This window comes from Aulonocara stuartgranti, assembly GCF_965226115.1.
Source record: "Aulonocara stuartgranti genome assembly, chromosome: 7".
Taxonomy (NCBI): domain Eukaryota; kingdom Metazoa; phylum Chordata; class Actinopteri; order Cichliformes; family Cichlidae; genus Aulonocara; species Aulonocara stuartgranti.
In genome coordinates, this window is record NC_138945.1 from 55684391 (window position 1) to 55706937 (window position 22547).

Here is a 22547-nt window from a genome sequence, read left to right on the forward strand (position 1 = left end):
ATTGATTCTGTTTTGTTCATTTGTTCCAAGTGGCTAAACAGTCCATCAGTAAACCGGGTGAGAGTTGGAACGCAGGTCACAGAACAGTCTGCCAACAAAGTTTTTAAATTTTGGAGTATCAGGATATAATTTGTCATTTGTTTTTAACTGATAACTTCAGTATTTATTATTTTTGTTGCTAAGGAAGACAGTCATGATCAAAACCTCACCCCACACTTAACCACACTCCAAAGTCTCCATATGTCTTTGTTCGCAGGGTTTATTTTGCCACAACATGCAAGATTTGTGCATGTGTGCGGCACACTCATTCACACACACATACAGTTCGCGAGCTATATGAGATAAGACATACAGAATACCAAAATGAACTGCTTTAACATAGCCAGCTGTTTCATTGTCCTCCGCAGCCTCTATCTGTTTCTCTTTCTTGCTTGTCCTCTGAAACAATCTGCATAGTGTGGCTGGAAGAACGGAGGCGTTGTTGTGGTTGAATGGAGGAAAAGCAGAGGGGTGAAGGGGTGGAGAGGGAGATGGTCCAGCTGTGGGGGAACAAGACAACACAACGGCATCTCACATGTGGGGGAACGGGGGGCGGGGTGGGCGTCAAGGCAGCGGGGGCTGCACACAGTGGCATTGTTATAAGGGGGAGGGGGGGGGTGGGATGCAGCTGATAAGGTTGAGAGAAATGGATCATTCCTTCAAATCCTCCCCTTGGGAAGCTTTGACACAAAACACTCCTGTTGCTGCTCGTTTAAGCTCAGGAATTCAAAAAGAAGTCGTTTAAACCACGAAACTGACTCCAGGTCAAAGTTTCACAAATGTTTTTATTACATGAAATGAGTGAGAAAATGTTTATTTTGGGGATCATAAATCATCTCCTGCTGAAAGCGAACTTTAAACTGTGCTGATCAAGTTCCGGACTGGCCCTCTCTGAGCTGCGTGCTGTTTGTGATCATGGAAAAAAATATGTTTTCTCAGTCTAGTCAGTTCTGTTTATTTTTTTCCCCAAAATAACAAATTATAGATTTAGTTTAGAGATTATAATATGATTAACAGTACCTGCCAGCCCACTATTAGAAAGAGTAAATCATTATGATTCTGTAAAAGGTTTTACACACAGAAAAATAAAGTGGCAAAAATAAAATGACAACAGATTTGTTTAAAGTTATTGCCCATAACTTGTTTAGGAGCATTATAACACTGAAACAAAATAAATAAAAATAAGATCTAGTTAAAGGAAATAATCAGTTGTTTTGTAAAGGGATAGTGAAACTAAAAGAAAACTCCAAGTTAAAACAAAATAATGATAATAAGAGTGAAGCAATGCCAAATTCATATTGAAACTATCTGTAAAGACAGACCACAGAGTATCTGGGTCCTCACAGAAACTTTAAAGTTTTTTCCTTTTTTTTCTCCTGGGATGTTCGCAGCAGCACATCCCTCACCTGCCTCAGCTCCTCTCCTCCGACTCTGCTGCTCACATCCTGTCTGAGAGGGAGAGGCAAAGGAGGAAGAGACTCAACCTGAGGGAGTCAACTTTAACCCTTTTTAATAATTTTCTAACTTTTCATTTAACCGTCGACTTTTTCTCCCAGTGTCCCCCAGGAGGCTGCAGATCGCTTTTAAGAACGCAAACCAAACATTACTATGAAGCGTGTGGGAGCTGAAGGGAAGGCGCGACTAAAGGGACGTTTCTAATGATTTTCTTACAGAGACTTTTAGTGACAATTTAATTGAAAAAAAAAACCAAATCGACCGAGATTAAAGCTTTAAAGTTATATTCAGCTGAAACGGCGAAGAACATACAGAATATTAATCCAGTTCCAAGGTTTGATTATTTGAACAGGAGGAAAGAAGTTCTTCGCAAACGGTGGATTGAAGCGCAAGTAGAAAAAAAGTCGCGATAATTGTAAATTAGAGTCCGGGATGTTTGTGTGAATGTTTCCCCGATCCGAATTGATTTCGTTCGGAAAAGGGGAGACTTTCATGGATTTTTTATGTGGGACCCGCTAGGATGGACCAGGACGTGGTAGATGAAACAGAAGCGTTACAGAGATTTTTTGAAGGTAAGACTTTCTGATTATTATAAAGTTTCTTCTTAAAACTTCAGAGAAAAGTGGTCTTTTTAAATTTATATAACCCGACCTTACTTCTAGAAAACTGCATTTCGTGAAGAAAATAAGCGCCGATCTGTTTTTGAATATTTCTTTTTGTTAATTCCACTTTTACGCACAGCATCAGTGTGAAAAACCCCTCCGCTGTTTTAATTTACCGGATACGGCAGGTGGTTAACATGAGATGATAGACTGGGTGGTCATATGAGAAAGTTTCTCTTTCACAGTAAATGTTTCCTATATGCTGCCCTCCTAAAAAATAATACTTATATTGTTAAAATTCAGGAGGGTTAACGGGTTCGGGGAGAGTGGGTTGGTGGGTGAGGAGGTGGGGGCAAAAGTGCTGGTGATGGGGAACAGATCAAGTAAAACTGGGAATCCTAAGAGCAAAAAATGAGTTGGAGGAGGGTGGGGTTGAGGGTTGAAAGGGTAGGAATTCAAGTGAAGATAAATGTTGTGTTTTGTAAATGTGCTGCAGGCACGGTGTGTGTGTTGTTGGTGTTAGAGACGCGATCATCATGTTGCAAACAAATGTGTCACGTTAGCCAGCAGTTATGCTGCAAGGCTTTGGACAAAATCAGTCTTCAGACTTGTATTTCGTGTAATTTCAGCAGGTAGACTTTATTTTTCTAAACTGATGTTTCTCTTTGTTTGGTTTCTGCTGTGACGTTGACGTCCTCGGTTGAGCTGCCTGTCTTGAGTTCAATTATTCAGTCGCAATTTGAGTAATTGCCTGACTTCATGAGCCTTTTTTCTTCTCTGAAATTTCTCATCACATGTGGCACAAGAAAACCCCATTATTCAAATTACAAGAGTTTCCCTGTGTATTGAGTGACTGTGTAATTTGTGTAAATAATAAAAGAACAACGAAGACCAAAAAAAAAGAAACACAACAGAAGGAAAAAAAAAAAACAAGTCAACATAACAAATTCACACTTTACCAATTTGTTTGTTTTTTAATTGAATAAATAACTTTTCCAGGGAGCGTCAGGTGCACATATACAAAAACACTCTACATGACAAGTTATCTGTGAAGAGGCTTAGCACTTTATTATAGTACACACTTAGTGCTGACTTAAATATACACAGCCATCCATGACTGTCAGAGGTTTCTCGCCATTCTGAGAGGAATTTAGTGTGTTTACATTCTTGCTTTGGGAGTAAGAGAGATGTTCTTACTTTGGCTTTATTTCAGCCGCTCTCGCTTGGGCTAAAATGTCAACTTGTCCATGAGAAGTATAAAGTACGTGCTTATTGTCCTCTTTCTCCTAACTACCCCTTATGATTTTGATGCCACAAGTGTTCGTCTGATATTGAATTGAAGATTTGACTTTAAAGTGGAGTGAAAGTCGAAAATCTGCAAATCTGAATACATGAGATAATTAAGCTGGGGTCTTTCAGTCATGCCTGAAACACAAACAGACGTGCACGCACACACACAGCTCTATAATGGATTTCAGCACCAGGTAAACTGTTGTAATGGTGAAATATGTATACATTCACTTTAATGTACATTCCTGACATAGCCCTGGTAGCTGTTAAATGCAATGAGGTGAGACTGGTGTTTCTCCTCGGGTATTTGGCCTCTCGCTCTCTTTCTCTCTGACTCCATTAGAGTGACAGTTAGCAGACAGGGCGAGGAGGTGAGATAGTGCAGGCTCAGGGTGGAGAGAAACTGGCTGGGTTGAGGGAAAACCCAACGAAAGCACCAACCCCCTCAAAACTTGACCTTCTCCTCTCTGACTCACTATAGTGACTCGAAGTCGAGCCGTGTGTGAGCGCAACGTTTAACAGTAACATTTGTTGCTGTTGTCTTGGGTTTCTCCATCAGGTAAACAAACGATTGGTTGAATCATCTGTGTGAGATTTTCCAGCCTCAAAATGAGTTCGAAATATGGTGGGGAGGAAAAAAAGTGTGGATCCAGTTGACGTTACAAGGCGTGTTAGCGGGCCTGTGTAGCTGCACCTACACAGAGGAATCAGTGACGCCTACCTTACTCATCAAATCATTTTTTGTAAAATATTTTCCCAATTAAAAGATTCATTACTTTCTTTTCAAAATGACACAAAGAGCCAGCACAATCACACAAAGATATCCAGTCTACAGTCACAAAAAATAAAGAAACCCAGCAAGTTCACACAGTTAACAAGCTGGAACCTTGGAACAAAAGGGCACAAATGATGAAGTGATATAAAAATATTGCTAATGAATGCTGCTGGCTTTCCAGGCACTTGGTTACAAATCAGTTTCATCACTTTCAAACGTACCCATGCAGATGGAGGATGCTGTTATTTCTGTACCTGCCAGAAATAATGAAAACAAAAAAACAATCTTTGAGCCTATAACCACTTAACAAGTCTAAAGGTGGATTAATAATTTTCTTGGTTCAAGAGCAATCCATGACCTGGGTTACTAAGTCCCGCAGTACTCCCACAGTCACGGTGAATAATGGATAAGAAGGCTGTCACTTAGATGGTTCCTCTGATTCATGGATTTAGCAATGAAATGCTGGTTGAGGAGGTTATTGTTTTTGAGCAGCCAGGCTTACTGCGCTTACAAGTGGGTTCTATTTTTCATTGTCCCGCCCCACTCCCTTCACTTCAAACTGCCATCCCACTAATCCTCAGGTAGCGAATGTTGTTTACGGCTCCACTCAACATCAGGAGATTAAGTTCATGTTTGTGTGCAATAATTTGCAGGCAGGTAACAGATAGTGTTAACAGAACAAATTTGCTGTGAAGACTCTGCTTCTTATTGGATGTTTAGACTGCATCTTCCATATTTGATTAGTAAGCAATAACTGAGGTCTTCTTTACTTCTCTGTGTCTAAACGCGTTATCATAAGAAAACCTTTTTTTTTCATCGTCTGCTACACGTTGCTCCGCATCTTATCTTTATTCCTCTATTTTTTTCCCCTTTTCAGCGTCTTCTCCCTCTTTGTTTCGCCATGCTCTGTAGCTCTGTCTTGCACTGACCCTCGACCTCACAGTTGCAGTGTTTCGCTGCTTTCCAGCCTCTCTCTCTGTGTCCCGGTCCCAGCCGTGTTACTCCTATAATCTCCTGAGCCAGGTCCACCGGTGCGACCAGTGCTTGTATGCGACAAGGGCTGTGTGTGGTAGCCTGGTACAGCCCTTTCTCATGACTGGGAAATAATCCTCATTATAACAGCCTTTCTCACACACACACACGTGAACATATACACAGTATGACACACACATACATTTAGGTACTCTAATCTACGGCTTTCAGGTCTGCAGGAGAAAGGTTTTTTAGCCCGAGTAGGGAAACATGTGAAAAATAGACAGGAATTGTTCTTCTCATCTTCTGTTTCAGGTGTTTTCAACTCAAGGACTTCAACATGCTTTGGCTACGTGCAGGTACTCTGAGCCGCTCTGTCCGCTCTGTTTCTGTCTAGATTCAACTTGTTAGTCTGCACCCAATGAGGGGGCTTTCTGTTCATCTCACTCAATAATATCTGTGTCCAAGGGATGCTCTGCACTCTTTTAATGGTAACTCTGTCATGTTAACAAATAGAGAAGACCAGTAACCTTAGAGTTATGTCCAGCTAGTCTAACGCCTTCTACTGATGATTTCACACATTAACTGTAATCTGTAGGTGCTATCCCCATGTCTCTAGTTTGAGCTGCATTTTTGAGAGCAGCTGAGTTATTGTTAGGCTGTGCGCGTGGATGAAATTGACATTATCTGAATGCATCAGGTTTTTTTATAGATTTTTACGGGGAGGGGGCTAGTTCAAATGGGACGGTGAAAAACAGATAAATAGAGAACCTTTTTGTTAAAAGCAGGCTTATATATCAATGAAATCCCAAATCCAGACTCTAGCAATCAATACTTTCTACAAATATAACTTTAATGCTCGTTAAAAAATTTTTTTTTTTAGGTTTTTTTTACTGTAATTATTATTGTTGGTTAATCGTGCGTTGTGTTCTTGGTGTGCGTATGTGCGGCCAAGTTCACTGTAGTCCAACTGTTTGCTAATCAGGTGGACTTTGTTCACTCTTAGTTAAGATACTCACTAAGTGTTTAATTATTAACATGTTCATGCAAGCGCATGCAAATCTCATTTGGATGCGAAAATCAATAACGTTTAGAAAATTTGTTGAAGATTAGAATTGTTTTTTTTGTTTGCTTTTTTTCTTAACTGTCATTAACCTTGATAATAGTTTACATATGTGTCCTCCAATTGGAAGTGGTGCCCTTGAGCCCTCCGTTTAGGGAAAAAGGAGGGAAAAACTGAGGAGGAATCTCTGTTCAAGGATCTAGATGTTGCATGTAATGGAAAAACAGTCCAGTCGATTCACACTGTTGATGATAAATGTATAGTTTGGAAAGATGTTAAGACCGTGACCCAAGAGGATGATGAGTAACCTTGATGTGGTGCCAAAAACAAAACACCTGAGTAACATGACACTTTAACTGAAGAGGTCATGTGACTCGGGATTCTAACTTCATGATGCTTTGACTTAGCACAACCTCAGCCAAGGCCACTGTCCTATTTTACACAGGGAAGTGATGCCGATGCAGCTTGGGAGGTATAATTTAAAAAAAAAAAGAAAAATTTAATTTGTGCGTTTAACCAAATGCTATGAGTGAAACTGTGATTAACAAGCTCTCCCACACTCAGTCCTCTGTCTTTACAAGCAAGGCATTGAAATGGTGGCAAAACACACACACTCATGAGCATAAAAACAAGTGCGTGTTCACATGTGCACGCGTATGCGTACTCACACAGGCACACACACACATACATCCCTCTCAGCCCCTAATCTCTCAAAGGGCGAGTCTGTATCGAAGTTGGACTGACAATCACTTCACTGTTCCTCACTGAGCACAGCTGGACAACGAAAAACATGGAGGACAGGGAAATGTATACATCCAGTTCACAACAACTGAAGAGAAAGCGATTTAATAATCGGTGCATTTTTTATTAGTAGTAAAACACAAAGTGATGGGGTAAAGTTGCAACAGTGAAAGTGTATTCCAATTCCTGACATCCTTGTCTGACGATAACTGAACTTTACTCTTGCTTTAGCCCCAATATTTAGACCTGTGCTGTTGTACTGGTGTCTCTATCGGGTGTCCAGTCTTTATTTAAGTCACAGTCGTTGTATCAGGTTTGAATCGCATGTTGCAAAGATTTTACTCTTACCTTCTTCTCAACACAGTGATAAATGGAGCTAACTGTGATTTTCCATTTATTTTCTAAAGTCGCTGCTTATATGGACAAACAAGGTTGAAACATATAGCTCCCTTTAACCCTGTGAGATTTCACTGTTTAGCTGTTCTTCCACTGCTTTACTGTTAACTGGACTGCTGCAACACTTATGGTGTTGTCAGCTGGAGCAGATAGCTGTTTTTTGTTCTGTTTTTTAACACAAAGACTTTCAGTGAAAGTGGAGGAACTAAAGAGTTGGTAGAGACCAAAACAGAAAGAGAGCAAATATTAGCTCTACATTATCTAACCGGCCACAATGATTTTTCAAATTGCCCACAAGCTTTTGCTATGCCACCCTAAAAGCTGACATTATCCAACTATTGTATTCCTGAACTATTTAAATTTCTGCTGAGTGAAAAAGAAATCTAATAACTGCAGATTTAAGTAATTGAAGTCCATAAATGTTATGTTAGAGACAAAGGCATAATTCAATAAATACATTTAAGTCGCATCTCTGTTTGGTAGGGATCGGTTTCTACTGGGCAGAAAGATGGTCTGTCTCATATTTTCCCTTCAGTTTTCCTCTCTGTTTTTCCGCTATAGCTAGAACCCTTAGACATTAAACTTGCATTCTGCCCATCCTGCCCCCCTCTCTCCCCTTTCTCCTTAGCCTCCATCTATCTGCCCTCCCCTCTCCCTCTATCTCTCAATTTTTTCTTATCAGTCCTGCCAGCTCAAATTTACTGCCTCTTTGGGTGGGGTGCACATCTGGATCTTATTTAAGGGGAACCATCCTGCTTTTCTCCCTTTGCACTGGCATGTATTAGGAGACATTCACCATCTGTTTCTTCCCAGTGAAAACAAGACAGTTTACATCATAAATAGTGCACCATAAGGATTTATGATGTCAAACTGTCGAATTTTATTTGATTAGCTTGAGACCAGCGGTTTAGTCTGTTGCCTTAATGATTAAGACTTATAACTCTTTTTTTTTTGCTGTACACTTTGGGGTTTTTATTCAAAATACAATGTTGTCTAATAAACTGTCTGTGGTGATGAGTCAAAATGTTTAAAGTGGGTTCAGAGAAACTGTGGCACGAGTACTATAAAGCGACCTTTTCGTTTGGTTTCAGGTAAACTGAACGAAGTTAGTAGATGTTTTTATTTTAAAAGGAAAGTGAGAAACATTTTCCAATGTTAACACAAAAATTCCTTGCATTCCCAACTGAGTAGCTGCTTAATCTATCAGAGGAAGAGTATGTGTGAGTGTGTGTGTGTGTGGGGGGGGGGGGGGGGGGGGGGGGGAGTGAAAGAAAGAGAGAGAATGAGCAAGAGAAAGAAAGTCTGAGGTTCACTGACCACCCACTATACCAGCCCCCCTCCCAACCACACTGTGCCCAGCACAGTTTGGGACAATTTTAGTGACAGCTTTAGCGAAAGTCTCACCTTCGTGTAACACTCGAGATGAATGTTCTGTTTGACATAGTAAATGCCAGTTTTTATAACCTGGTTTACTCTTTTCTAAATATATCCATAAGAATGTGCTCGTCCTACATATTGGCATTTTAAAGATTAGGTGGGGTCATGTGTTTGGGATTTGTGAGGCTTTGCCTCTCAAAGGGTAAAAATGCCACAGGGTTGGAATAAGGATTTGGAAATGATTGAAAATGTGTTTCTAACTCACCTTTAAGATGAACTTAAATTTCAACAAAGAAGAAAAATACTGACAATAAAATCCTGCAGTCATACTCAAACAAGTGTATGCCCAAAATTTTGATTGCGTGTAAATTTTCCATGTAATTTCATTACAGAAGTACAATATTAAACATTCAATTTAATGCAGTCTGGTTAAATTAAATTGACTTGATTTGTACACATTCAGTTTGCATTAAAGATTCATTATTTAAACAAATAAACCTTTGATTTTATATGCTTAAGCAAAATTAGAATTTTTCCCTGTTTAGGAAAAAAAAAAATTCTAAGGATTTTGTCCAAGGTTGAAACGGTGACGTAAAGTGATTCCAGTTGCTTTGTGTAAGATTAGAAACATGCTATCCATTTACCATTCCAGTCTATATGTGTAACCACTTAGTGGCACTGAATCATAAGCATGTAATGATAACTACCAGATCCTAGTTGCTCACTCCTGAAATGATGATGTTTAAATTGTTTAAAAGCCAATCACAGCTCTTCTTTTTCCACGATTTTCAATTATATGTTCAAGAAAACATAACGACCTTTTAATCCATGAATGTGTTGATATCACATGCTCTACTGAGTTTATAATATGTTTTAATGTTCGTTTTGTGTTATGTTTTTAGATAGGGAATGGTTACAACACAGGCTTATGTGGAAACCGCAACTCTCGTGGCACTGAGTGAAGTTGCTGAAAGACTCCTTTTGCTAATCCCCAGATGCTCTCTATCTCCCCTCCATGTTCCCAACCCTGCCTTCACCACAGGTCATGATATTACCAGCTCTCTGGAACCAGCCAACATCGACACCAGTATCCTGGAAGAGTACATCAGCAAGGAGGACGATAGTGCTGACATGTCAGTAGGGACTCTGAACCAACCCAGCAACGTCAAAACAACATCCGCCAACCACATCAGATCATGTTGTTACAAAGGAATTTGTTTTTCCTGATAAGGCTAATCCTTTTTTCTTCTTCTTTTCTCCCAGCTGTTTCTCAGAGGTCCACAGCACCCCAGGACCAAATTATTCATCTCCCCAAGCAGGAGTGTCCTCCTCTGGAGGGTTGGTGTGTGGTGTGAGCCCCCCTATTCCACTACGCCAAGGAGCCCCTCCACCTGGGCCCCCTAGCTGCCAGAACGCCTACCCCCCAGGTCCATCGCTGGGCCTCCGACACGGCTACCCCTGTCTGGCACAGCAACAGCAGCAGCAACACCAGCAACAGCAGCAGGCTCACGTCAAACCTGAGCACAGGGGCCATTACGCTCCAGGGTGAGCACAATAGCATGGTGTTAGATGGATAGAGGTACAGGGAGGACACAAAACATAACGTGAGTTGATGAAAAGGAGTGCAGATCCTAGATGCTCTTGGCACCTCACAACCTACAGCTCCATTATGCAATCAATACTTAATCAAGCGTCATTTGAACAAATAAAGCCTCAGACGCTCAAGAGGGGGAGGGAGACTGATAACAGCCAGAGAGAAAGAGAGTCAAATTACGTCCTGCAAAAAAAATTCAGACACACACATCTCGTGTAAAGGGCTTGTACATGAGAGTGATCCCAGGTTCTGCCTTAGATATAATGGCAGTTGGAAAACAAGAAGAATGCATGGGGACGATTTCTAGCACGGTAGAATTTTAAATATAGCTCTGATTATAAAATCTTGCTATTGTTAGTTTGTGAGGGTAACATCTACTACCTTATTTGTTTTTATATTTGTTTATTAGGACACTACCTGAGTCACCCCCAGACTCCAGCTCAGAACCGTACTCTCCCCAACAGGTGAATGGTGAGTAACAAGTGTTTTTTCTCTCTCCTTAAAAAGAGAAAAGTCAAACGAGCTCCAATAATAAGGAAAAGAAGTGGTGCTTTAAATCAAAGAAAGTGGGAGAAAATATGAAAGGTTTACACAGGTTAAACTTCTCTGAGTCAATATCTGTTAGTCATCAGTTTGGTGTGTTTGAACAAGCAGAAACTCGAGTTCATTTGCAAACAATTCGATACCTAACAAGACACTAAAGGAAGCTGGGGTCTGGTATTTATTAATGTTTTAATATTCTACATTTTCTGAACACGTTCATTTCAGGTGCACTTTTCAGTTCAGCGTACAAGCTGAATACCGGCCGTGCCCAAAGTCACATTTCTATGCCGCTCAAACACCTGTGTTGGTATTAGTGAAAAAGGTGTGGAATGGTGTTATCTGATGGGCACCCCTTCAGTTTGAAACAATAGAAAAAGACCTTTAGCCAAGGTTGGAGGACAGCAGAATAAACTACAGAAAGAAATGCAAAACAGGAGGATTGATATGTAGGAGGAAATTTACATTCTGAGTGTGAAAAAGGAGCCACAAGGGCCGACAGTTTGTAGAACAATGTAACCATAATTCTCCTTTCCCAATGGGTTTTTTTTAGATCCTCACATGATCAGGACCATGACTCCAGAGAACATGTGCCACATGACTCCAACGCCGCCTCTCCCACCACACGGGCACTATCCCAGCATGCATCGGGACATGTACCTGAAGCCTGAGCCCATGATATCCCAGTACGCCATTGGACCGGCTGCAAGCGGAAGTGGAGACATGCAGCAGACGCAGATGCTTCATCAGTTACTTCAGCACCCTCAGGGTCAAGAGTGAGTCATGACGATGCACAGGGTTGAGGAGTTGGGGGGGATTGCGTTGCCCAGAGAGAATGATGGCTAATCTTTACAATTTCTTTCTCTCACAGCAGTGTTCCTGCTCATCAAGCAAAGAAGAGGAAGCACTCTGACTCTCCCAACAGCACCCTGAATTCCCAAATCCTCACAGGTATCATCAAACAAGAACCAGGTAGGCAGGCATCTTCTTTTCCCCCCTTCCTCACCTCCTCTACTTCACCTTCTCTCCACTGCCCTTAAACTCTAACACAGATATAGACGCTTACAGAACAGATATGAACATTATTAACAGTCCTTGGTCACCCTTTAATAGCCCACATTTCAAACTGTTTTTCACAGGTTTAATGCAGGATGCAGACAATGCCTACCTGGACCCAAATTATCAGTGCATTAAGTGGCAACCTCACCAGCAGAACAAGTGGACGCTGCTATATGATGCCAACTGCAAAGAGCTGTGGGTGGAAGTTCACTTGCACACGTTGTAATGTTTATTTGGAACGAAAAGAGCAGAAATACCCCCACAGAGGCTCAAAAATGAGAGGAGTCTTAATTAGTTAAATGGATAATGTGAACAAAGTGTATAGCGGGAGTGCCAAAGGAATAGGAGTGTTGCAAAAAAGGCCTCTAAATTCCTCAGTGGTGAGCTGTGCGGGGGAGTGACGAGCACAGGGTTTCGGCTTAGAAAGGCAACGTGAGGAGGGGGTATAGGGAAAAAAATTAGCGTGCACCTTCTTATGCACTCACAGTGCCAAAATAAAAAGAAGTATAGGTAGGGAGGAGGGTTAGAATGAACTCACTAGACCTTTCAGATATGTTATCAAAACCACCTGGTTGACCATCACAACTTTTAGAACGCCATGCCTACTTAAAACAGAGAAGAAAGACAAAGAAAGAGTCTTTTCATTTATTATGAAGTTCTTTTTTTTATTCAGATCTTTTAGGAATCTCAAATACGTACACCTATTTTATTAGGCTACAGTGTAATTGATTTAAAATTAATGTTAAGGACAGATAAATCCACGTGCATGTCTTTATCTTTAGTGATAAAAATACGGAAACTATGAAGTTTCCTGTGTGTTCCTAGTGTTAAGATGCTTTCTCTTTCCCTGCTTTTAGCCCGATGCCAACCTACCGTGTTGACGCTGACAAAGGCTTCAACTTCTCCTTAGCTGATGATGCTTTTGTTTGCCAGAAGAAGAACCATTTTCAGGTCACGGTATACATCGGCATGCTTGGAGATCCCAAGTATGTCAAGACAAGCGAAGGACTGCAGCCCATTGATTGTTTTTATCTCAAACTTAATGGAGTAAAGGTGAAGGCAACATCGAGGCAGCAGTATTGTGACTGGCTATAGTATTTATTAGTTCTGTAGTATATTGACTGCATGGGTTATTTCTGCCTTCACTGCCAGGTGGAAGCCATGAATCAGTCCATCAGTGTGGAGCAGTCGCAGTCCGACCGCAGCAAGAGACCTTTCAAGCCAGTCCTGTGAGTTTGAGGTTTTTAATTGAGAAACAGTAAATAGCTGTAGTGGTTTTGTTTTTTCATTTTTAAATAATCTCTTGATTTTTGTCTCTTTCAGTGTCACTTTGCCTTCAGATCAGGTCACTAAGGTCACAGTGGGACGGCTCCATTTTAGCGAGACCACAGCAAATAACATGAGAAAGAAGGGCAAGCCAAACCCTGATCAGAGGTGAAAAGCCACTGCACGTAAAAATACCACACGCTTTGCTCACAGGCCAAGTTCGGGTAGTCACATCTACCTCGGATTATTCTGCCTTTCCAGGTATTTCATGCTGGTGGTGGCGCTCCATGCACAGTCCCACAATCAGAGCTACACTGTGGCTGCTCATGTGTCTGAGAGGATCATCGTCAGGGTAACGTCTGGCCATGTCTGTCTGCTTCCTACAACAATCATATCCCTTGTGAATGTGACACCTTACTCTTTGTCTGCTATGCACACCTTTCTGTAATACACTATTTCTCACATCATCTTCTCTCTTTTCTGTTCTTTCCATTAGTTTTATCTGCATGCCTGTAATCTTCATTACACCTCAAATACTTTTGTTTAGAAGAGTTCATATTATGAAACAAAGCGCATTGTTACTGTCTTGTAACAACTGTATATCTTTTTTAAAAACCTACTATTCATGAACTAAGTACAACAGTCTGGATTTATGCTTGCATTTTAAATTCATCACGTTTTATATCTTTTGAATGTATCTAAAATGTTAAAATCCCCAAATTTTGAAATCAATTGTTTTTGCTGGACAGTGACAGTGTTGTCATTAACCTACTCAGATAGCAATATTTGCTTACAATGTGGTTCTCTTGTGGTTCACGTTTAGCCTTTACTGACAGTGATGAGCGTTGCTATCTCAATTCAGCCACACCTTAAACAGTAACCCTCATTTCATTATATTTTGCTTCCAAAGAGACAGACTTTCTTGTAATTTTTTAAAAGTGGTTGTTATGATGCTCCCACACTCATGAAAGCCATGGCTTGCTGTTGATTGGCTGCCATGGGAGAACCATCAGCTAATGCAGGGTACCTGTGTCTTGCAGGCTATAAAAGCTGGCCCAGATGAACTGCTCAGTCTCTCTTCTACTCCACCTGACACAACCTATTGATGAAGTTTTGATTAGGTTATGTTTATTACATCATTTTATATTTTAATATATTTAAACTCTCTCCTTATCACCTACTTTTACCCAGTTTGTGACAGTGGTCTTGAGCATTCTTATGACATTGGCTTTTTTCCCCCCTCATTTTTGTTCGAGTCTTTGTACCTGATATTTTCAGAATAATATATTTTTTTTGTAAAGCCACACACATACCTATAACGTGTTAAAAAAAATCACCTAACTGAAGGGAAGATCCGGTGGTGTGTCAATTTTAAATTGTATCTTTAGGCACTCACTACCAAACAGATCATTTGTTTCTATTTCTTCACTCAATTTTACAAAAAATGCCAAAAATAACATAGTTTGATGGGGTTAAAATAACATTTTTGCACCAACAAGGTGATTTCCACAGAGCACAAAAACTTGGCACATCTCAGCATGGTGTGGAGCGTGTTCTTAAAAATGTATGAAAACTGGACAATTGTAGGACAAAACAATAAGTTGCAGGTCTTGAGCATATAAACAGCGTCTTAAAGTCATGTCCTTAAAAAATATACTGATCCATCTACTGTTTACTAAAGCCTGACCAGAAATGACCCCAGTAAAAAGATGTCAAGAAGCCTTCTTAGGAAAGGGAAGCTGGGAGAAAAGGTTGAGGTACGCTAAACTACACAAGACCTGGACTAAAAATCAATGGCAACAGGTCTGATGGAGTGGTGAATCTTTAAATCTTCAGCAATATGTTCCAAACTCATGGTTTGGGGCTGCATTTCAGAAAGCGGTGTTGGGGAACTTGTCAAAATTGATGGAAGTATGAATCCAGAAATCTCTCTGATTTTGATCTGCCATGCAATACCATCTAGAAAGCCTCTGACTTGCTTCTTTTTTCAGCATGACCACGATCACAGTCTGTCATGAATCGACCTCCCCAGAGTCTGAATCTCAGTATTATTGAAGCAGAATGGGTCCATCTTGACAGAGAGCAAAAATATAAAAAATGAGGGGTGGCTTGAGACTTTTGCACAACACTGTATATGAGCCAGACCGTAGGCACATCAGGCCATTACAACATTTGACACTGATATAATTGACTTATAAGTGGCAAAGGTAATCCTGACATATCTAATATGTATGCTATCTGGGTAGATTTGTAAAGCATATGATTACAAAGTATGATAGCAAATATTAGAAGAGCTTTTTGACTGTGACACGTACATTTGCTTATTGTTAGACAATGACTTATTAAACACTAAATAAGCTTGTCTGCTTTCTTGCAAAAAGCAAGATGAGAAGATGTTACACATCTCTGCACGGTAATGCCGGTTAGCTTAGCTTAGCCTAGCATAGCAGCAATACAGAACTGGAACAGCTCGGTTACTTTTGGTTGTTTGTATGATGTGTTGCCTGCCCATGTAAACAAATGAAAAGTGTTTATAGTTGTAAGGCAGAGTCATCATTTTATAATGACTCACTTAGAAAACGTCTGCTTGGATCTTCTTATCTTGTTTGCGGGAAAGCAAATAAGCATATATTCCTAAATGTCAACCTGTTTTTTGGAGCATTGCATCTATCTTTAAAAAAAGCTTTTTTTATTATAACATTTTCAAAATCCCAATCACACGTTTTCTTTGTATCTCCTTCTTTGCTTCTCTGCGACAGGCATCCAACCCAGGCCAGTTTGAAAGTGACAACGAGGTGCTGTGGCAGCGTGGACAACTGCCAGACTCCGTCTACCACCACGGGAGAGTCGGTGTCAATACAGACAGACCGGACGAGGCCCTCGTTGTCCATGGCAACCTGAAGGTCATGGGCTCCCTTGTGCACCCATCTGACATCAGGGCCAAAGAAAATGTCCAGGAGGTCAGGATGGCACTCACAGTACATGTGTGCCTCAAAACTCTCAGCGTGTCATTGTGTGTTTTCAGCACACCATCGTGAATCATGCCATCCAAGTCATGTCATGTTGTATTCTTCATCTGCAACGTTAGCGTTGTGTTTTCATACCATCTGCACATTCTGTCTGCGTGTAGGTCGACACCACAGACAATTTAAAACGGATTTCTCAGATGAGGCTGGTCCATTATCAATACAAGCCTGAGTTTGCTGCCACCGTGGGCATAGAGAACACTGCAGAGACTGGTAACAACTTCCTAAAAAAAACTGTACAAGTTTAAATCTTGCATTTCAGCATCTCATTTGTTTGTGCAGTATATCATGCTATCATCTCAATGTCTTCATTTAGTATAAGTCCATTGTTAAGTATATCCTGCATTAATCTGTGAGGGCTTGCTTGGTGTATCCTTCTGCAGGAGTGATTGCTCAAGAGGTTCAACAAATTTTGCCTGAGGCAGTGAAAGAGGGGGGTGATGTGGTGTGTGCAAATGGAGAAACTATTTCCAACCTATTAGTTGTCAACAAGGTAATGAAAGTTCAGGCATGCATACAGTACCGTGCTCAAAGTCATTACCATCAACTCTGATTGCTTCCTCTAATTTCAAAGGAGCGTATCTTTATGGAGAACGTCGGAGCGGTGAAGGAGCTGTGTAAGCTGACGGACAACCTGGAGACTCGTATCGATGAGCTGGAGCGTTGGAGCCGCAAACTGGCCAAACTGCGTCGCTTTGACAGCATGAAGAGCACCGTGAGCGGGGGCACGGTCAGGTAAGAAAAATTCATTTACACATTATCACACAATGACAGTATGACCGTAAAGGTTAAAGAAATTACTTGTGTTTTTCTTGTTAATGTAGCCAGTCAGGAAGTTATTTTAGCAGGACAGGAAGTGGCCCACTAAAGAAAAAGACAGTCAACCCAGGAAGCAAGGTGCGTGATGATACTAGTGTTTTCTTTTCTCCCTTCGTTATTGTTGTTATTGTTCTGTTTTTGAAGTAAAATGTGCTCATTTAATTACATCTGATCTGCTTATTGCAGAATTTACCTCCAGATCAGGGCTGCATCAGTCAGAAGTTCATGCAGGGAACCATCCTGGCACTGGTTGTGGTCATGGCTTTCAGGTTAGAGGAGATAATGTGTTTGGTGAGGGGACATTAAACCCTAGACTATATTTAAAAGATGGAAATAGACACCATTCATCATCCATTTGTTCAAGCCCCAACTTTATGCCTCAAGTTGAGAATTTTGGCTGTTTTTTTCCCCTTTTTCTAAACATCACAAGCAAGTGGTGGATCTCTCTGAAAAATGCATGCTCTTATTACAGTGATTTAATACGCCATACCTTAAAGTATACTTCGCTTTGTCATGTATTTTACTCTAAAAGTATTTCACTCAAACCAAATAAGACTGAATCAAAACAGAGTTGAAACTACCAACTGAGATGATAAACTCAAAATGTTTACCAAGTTCATAAATTAAGTGAGAAAAAGAGCTATTTTCTGATAAATTTCTATGTAACTGTACTTCTTGCTGCAACAAAAGGAGTCGCCCCCTGCTGACCATTATAAACAATGCGAATGTTTTTAAACCAGTCAAACAGCAGATGCAACGCCCATCTTTTTTATATTGTCTATGAGTGGGCCAATAAAAAACGGATACATGATATGATGATGTTGATTTATTGGATCTTTATTTGTCCACAGTGTCATTTCCATGTCTGTCCTTTATGTACTCACTCTTCACCACAGAGGAGATGTCACTGAGAAAGATGGGTATGTGTTTTTAACACACAAACACCTTGTAGTAAAATGAAATTCATTTTTCACTTCTTTGTTAATGCCTTTCTATATAATCTGTCCCTGCTTTCTGTAGCTATGTTCCTTCCTGTGTTCTCTACATCTCTTGGATGCCCATCTTCACTGCTACTATAACTGTCTGTCCACCTGTCTGCCCATGGTACACAATCAACACCCAGTCCTACTACTCAAATTTCCTGATCTGCTCTTTCAGTCTTATCTTTGATTGCTTAGTAGGGCGTTTCTTTTGTTCTGTCTGAAAGGAGATCATGAGTCACATATCTAAGCATTCTTAAACTGTCTTTTACATTAAGTGTATCATTACTTGAACTAAACCATGTCCTCCTCCTGTACCAATGAATCTGATGCAGGTCAAGAGCTGAAGTGGGATCTTCCCGCAAGGGTCCAGATACTCCATTGTCCACTACCCTTGCACCAGGTGAGTGGAGGCTCTTATCAAATGACCACGTGGGATCAACTTTCACTGTTAAGTAGTAGTGTGAATAGTTTTGCTTATCTGATTTCATTCTGTTTCCTCAAAACTCCTGCAGCTTGCTGTTCAACCACAGCCATAAACAACCAATCAGCTGCTGTTTCAACAATGAGTAACAACCAATCCACACCAGGTATCAAAGTCTCTGGTAATGTGAAAAAAGTCTTGTTTCTGAATGTCCATACACATTTATTATTTCTCCCTCTCTAGCTTTTAGCAGCCTAGTTCCTACACCCGGCCTGATTAACAAGAAGGCCAAGTCCAGACTAATGGACAAAGATCACAACAGAAACCGTCTGAGTCACACATCAGCACCCATTTATTTTGCCAAGTCCAAAAGGCCGAGCCCTGAAGAGACGGATGGAGCGGGAGCCATCAACCGTCTTCCTGGTGGGCAGCATCCACTGCCACGCAGACAACGCAGCCTGCACACAAAGGGTAAAAATCACAGCCCAGCCAGAGCACTTTCTTGACACGCATAATATGCAGTATGCAAACACAGTAAAGCCTTTTGTTTGACGATGGCAAACAAAAATTGTCTGCATGCTGTACAAAGGAATGCTATTAGTTTAGCGTCTAATGCTATTTTATTCCCTCTTTTTTTCAGGAGTGAAATCGTCTCCCTCTCTCAGTAGCTTATATATCATGGAGACAAACCAAGAAATCAAACTGCAAAACTGTGCAACAGCCAAAAGCTGCAGGTAAACACACAAAGGTTACTCTAATGTAGAGTTATGTGTACATTTTCACTATGAAAAACAAGTAAACACTAAAAAGAAAGAAACAAGAACAGTTTTATTGTGCCTTGGATGTTTTTGAACCCTATTGTAGGGATTTATTTTTATTTTTTTTGCTAACATGGCTGGAGTTGGGAATATGGTCACTATCAACCCAGTATCGCTTCATCATCTGGAGTGTTACGTTATCAGTGCATTACAACTTTGCATTATTAATGTTGCATGTTAATGCACCTTTTCTCTGTCTCATCTCTAGCTACACGGTATCACTTCATGGAAAAAGAAATTCCTCCATGTCACAAATCACGTTACACATGACGTGAGTACGCAAACGCCATCTGCAATAACAATAGCAAAGTTTTGATTTATAAACAAATGAATTCATAGTAATGTTTTACGTTTCCTAGAAAGACTTGTGGGGTTTGGTACTAACTACAAACTAATGGATGGAACTACTGTAGCTGCTTTCTCATGAAATAATTTCTCATATATTAAGCTTCAAATTGCACATTTACATTTTCAACATTCAACATGCGAGATATTGTTGGGAGATTATCAGGAAATAAAAGACCAAGATAAAATAAAGCTTTACCAACACAGGTCTACAAACAGCTTGTGGGTACGACAATGTGGAGCCACCAAGGGACGTTTATGCCCCAACCACACAGAAACACAGCTCTATAATGAACAGAGTACATCAACAAAGGTACTTAATGGCATTTATATATTCCTCATCTCTCATATAATGAAAATATTTTTCATTGTTTTGTCAGTTGATGCTGCCCTAATTATATAATACTGATATTATACAAAATATTTCCTACATTACTGTAATTTTCTCATTTTTTGAATGAGATATTCCTATGTTCTTTCTGCTTCTCTCTAAGGGGACTCATCACTTGTGGTCGGTGCCTGTGCTGCCTTACCAGGACATCACCTATCACTTTCGTGTCTCCCTGTCTGTGAGTAACCTGGTCCTCCAAAACATACAGTCATCATGGATGCTCTTCTGCGTTCTGTAATCTGTTCATGGTTGTTTTGGTAAAGTCAGAAGTGAGTAATAAATTCTGTTTTTCTTACACTCTTTTTTGTTAACAGAGTGACAGAGTGAGCTGTGACACTGAAGGAAAATCTACACCGTACTCTGACTACCATTTTCTCATAGAAAGCAGCTGCGTGTGAGGAAGCAGATGATGCATCCCAGTCCCTTTACAGTATACCATATTTCTCCATTTGTATGCGGTTATGATGGGATCAAGTTTTGTCTAATTATTGTACATTATTTTAAAGATATTCAAACAGAGCAAATGATTTACTGTACCACCACTGTAGTCCCTTTCATATGTATATGCATTAAGACATCTCCTTTTGCTGTGATCACTGGAGTTTGAAACACTGTATATGACTTTTTTTTCTGTTGATGACTGAAACTGAAAACTGTGTCGTACCACTGTTAACTGCTAATGTAAAAGTAACGCACTTAGTTCATAGCTCAACAATTTTTATTTTTTAAATTTGTTACTCGTCACTATGTCTTCCATTCCTAATATAAGCCGTAACATTGTTTTTAGCAGAATTTTCTAAATCAAGTCCAGGCTACGATGTTACAACAGAAGGCACTGCAAACATACACTATGGATCTGTATGTACAACAAAACCAGTCACAACTGGTTTGGAAGAATACTTTTCAATACTTTTATACACTGGAGAGGAGATCTGCTGAAGGCCACGGTAAATGGTTGCAGCTAGCACTGAAAAGATACCTCAGTAGTGCACAGTGTCTGCAGTGGGGCTTTGTGCTGAGTCTGCAGCAGTTAACTGTACTGCCTATCCTAATGCAGCCCCTGACTAAAAGCCGTGCACAGAGGTATGCACACTCTGTGGCATTTCTGTCTCAATCGTGACACTGAATTAAACACCAAGTTGTTACATGTTAATGCCTATTACTACATAGAAACTGCTTCTTAAATGCATTAAAAACACCTCAAAACCTCTGAGCTGTGCACATTGTAGCAGATTCCTTAGAGGATTTAATATGTTAAGACCGGAAAGCATAGAAATCACAGGAAAATAACATGATGCACTGAGAGCTCGCTGAGTCCAGCACTGACAATATTTCAAGAAACACTGGAATAGCTTACACTGTATCTTGCTAACTGGACAATGCTGGTAAGGCAATAAATATGAATATGAAATATGTCATTTCATGTGCATGCCCAATCAATTTCTCTAAAACGGTACATTGTAGCTGAGATGCTGCTCCAGCTTGGAAGTTCTTGTCTTAATGCCTTGATCACAAACCTACGAGGAAATTCATTTACACACATATAAAACTGGATTCTATACACTGGACTCTTTCCTCTGTTTTTCTGGATGTTTTTTAAAACAATTTTTCCTTTGCTTATACAGCTAAGTATATGCAGTGATAATATGTTTGATATAACTGATTTGTATTATGTTTTTGTTTTGTATTAGCTTCACTTGTCTCAAAGGAAATCTCCATTTAACTTCAGACGTTGTGGTTTTGTTGCATTTACTGAAATTTGCTTTTCAATCCTTGTCCCGTATGTGTCTTTATGAAGAAAAAAAAACACATTTATATTAAATAGGAAAAGCCATCAGATAAAGTTTATGGACTCTGTAATAATATGAAAATTCTGTACATGCTTTCACTATAATTATTATGACTTCAGTGGGTATATGGTATTATTTTAGCTTATTTATAATTCACCAGCTAGCATAATGAAACCACTGTAGCACTTTTTGCACTGTATATATATATATATATATACGAAAAAGGCTTTTGCTGTATCCAGTGCACCAGACTGGTGTCAGACACTTTGGTAGAACTGGGTTGTTTGTAACTGTATAGCTTCATTTTTTTTGTCACTACCAATGCTCCTTTTTATCGGGTGTGTTTTTAGCATATTGTTGGGGGGTTTTTTTTGTTTGTTTTTTTTTTTGTAGTTGATTTTGATATCAATAATATATTAACTTTCAGCTACTGGAGCCAAGGAATGATTGATAAACATTAAAACATGCATATATTAAAAGGCCCATGTGTAAAGCAAAAAAAACGCAAAAGACTAAAGCTCAGTGACTACATTAATATCACTACTTTTCATTTTCAAAGCTTTTGTCAATAAATATGCTGTAACACTATAAATGCATGCAGTAAATAAATTTACTATTACATTTCCTGAGGTTTTATTTCATTTTATGCTGTTTAGTCTACCTGCTCTATAAGACCACTATGGATGTGTATGGAATCATTTTAGTTATTATCTCATTATTTTCACTTACTAAGTATCTTGAAAATTCCCCTCACTTCTAAGTGACTGTGAAATTTCGAGCTACTA

General features: G+C 39.9%; 1 protein-coding gene across 5 annotated transcripts; it reads left to right on the plus strand.

Moving 5' to 3' along the window:
* The first annotated feature begins 1432 nt into the window (after positions 1–1432).
* Positions 1433–22386, plus strand: myrf (myelin regulatory factor). Of its 5 annotated transcripts, XM_082541093.1 has the most exons (27): positions 1433–2066; positions 5449–5492; positions 9753–9843; positions 9974–10255; positions 10714–10775; positions 11398–11620; positions 11716–11816; positions 11984–12098; positions 12761–12956; positions 13056–13132; positions 13227–13337; positions 13431–13536; positions 15929–16129; positions 16300–16408; positions 16579–16688; positions 16770–16930; positions 17020–17092; positions 17201–17283; positions 17866–17934; positions 18330–18397; positions 18510–18584; positions 18662–18889; positions 19059–19152; positions 19445–19507; positions 19789–19894; positions 20076–20150; positions 20287–22386. In XM_082541093.1, the coding sequence occupies exons 2-27, from the start codon at positions 5474–5476 to the stop codon at positions 20368–20370; spliced, it is 2982 nt and encodes a 993-aa protein (XP_082397219.1). In that variant the 5' UTR covers positions 1433–2066; positions 5449–5473; the 3' UTR covers positions 20371–22386. The 5 variants fall into 5 exon arrangements, with proteins under 5 accessions (XP_082397219.1, XP_082397216.1, XP_082397215.1 ...); XM_082541090.1 differs by lacking the exon at positions 5449–5492 and having other exon boundaries at positions 11719–11816; XM_082541089.1 differs by lacking the exon at positions 5449–5492 and having other exon boundaries at positions 1434–2066.
* The last annotated feature ends 161 nt before the right edge of the window (positions 22387–22547 follow it).

Bases quoted from the DNA above. Each gene is read 5' to 3' on its own strand.
- myrf (XM_082541089.1), top strand. From the start codon at position 2,015: ATGGACCAGGACGTGGTAGATGAAACAGAAGCGTTACAGAGATTTTTT. The intron at 12,099-12,760 runs GTGGGTGGAAGT...CCCTGCTTTTAG, and splicing joins GATGCCAACTGCAAAGAGCT to CCCGATGCCAACCTACCGTG. The intron at 13,133-13,226 runs GTGAGTTTGAGG...TGTCTCTTTCAG, and splicing joins AGACCTTTCAAGCCAGTCCT to TGTCACTTTGCCTTCAGATC.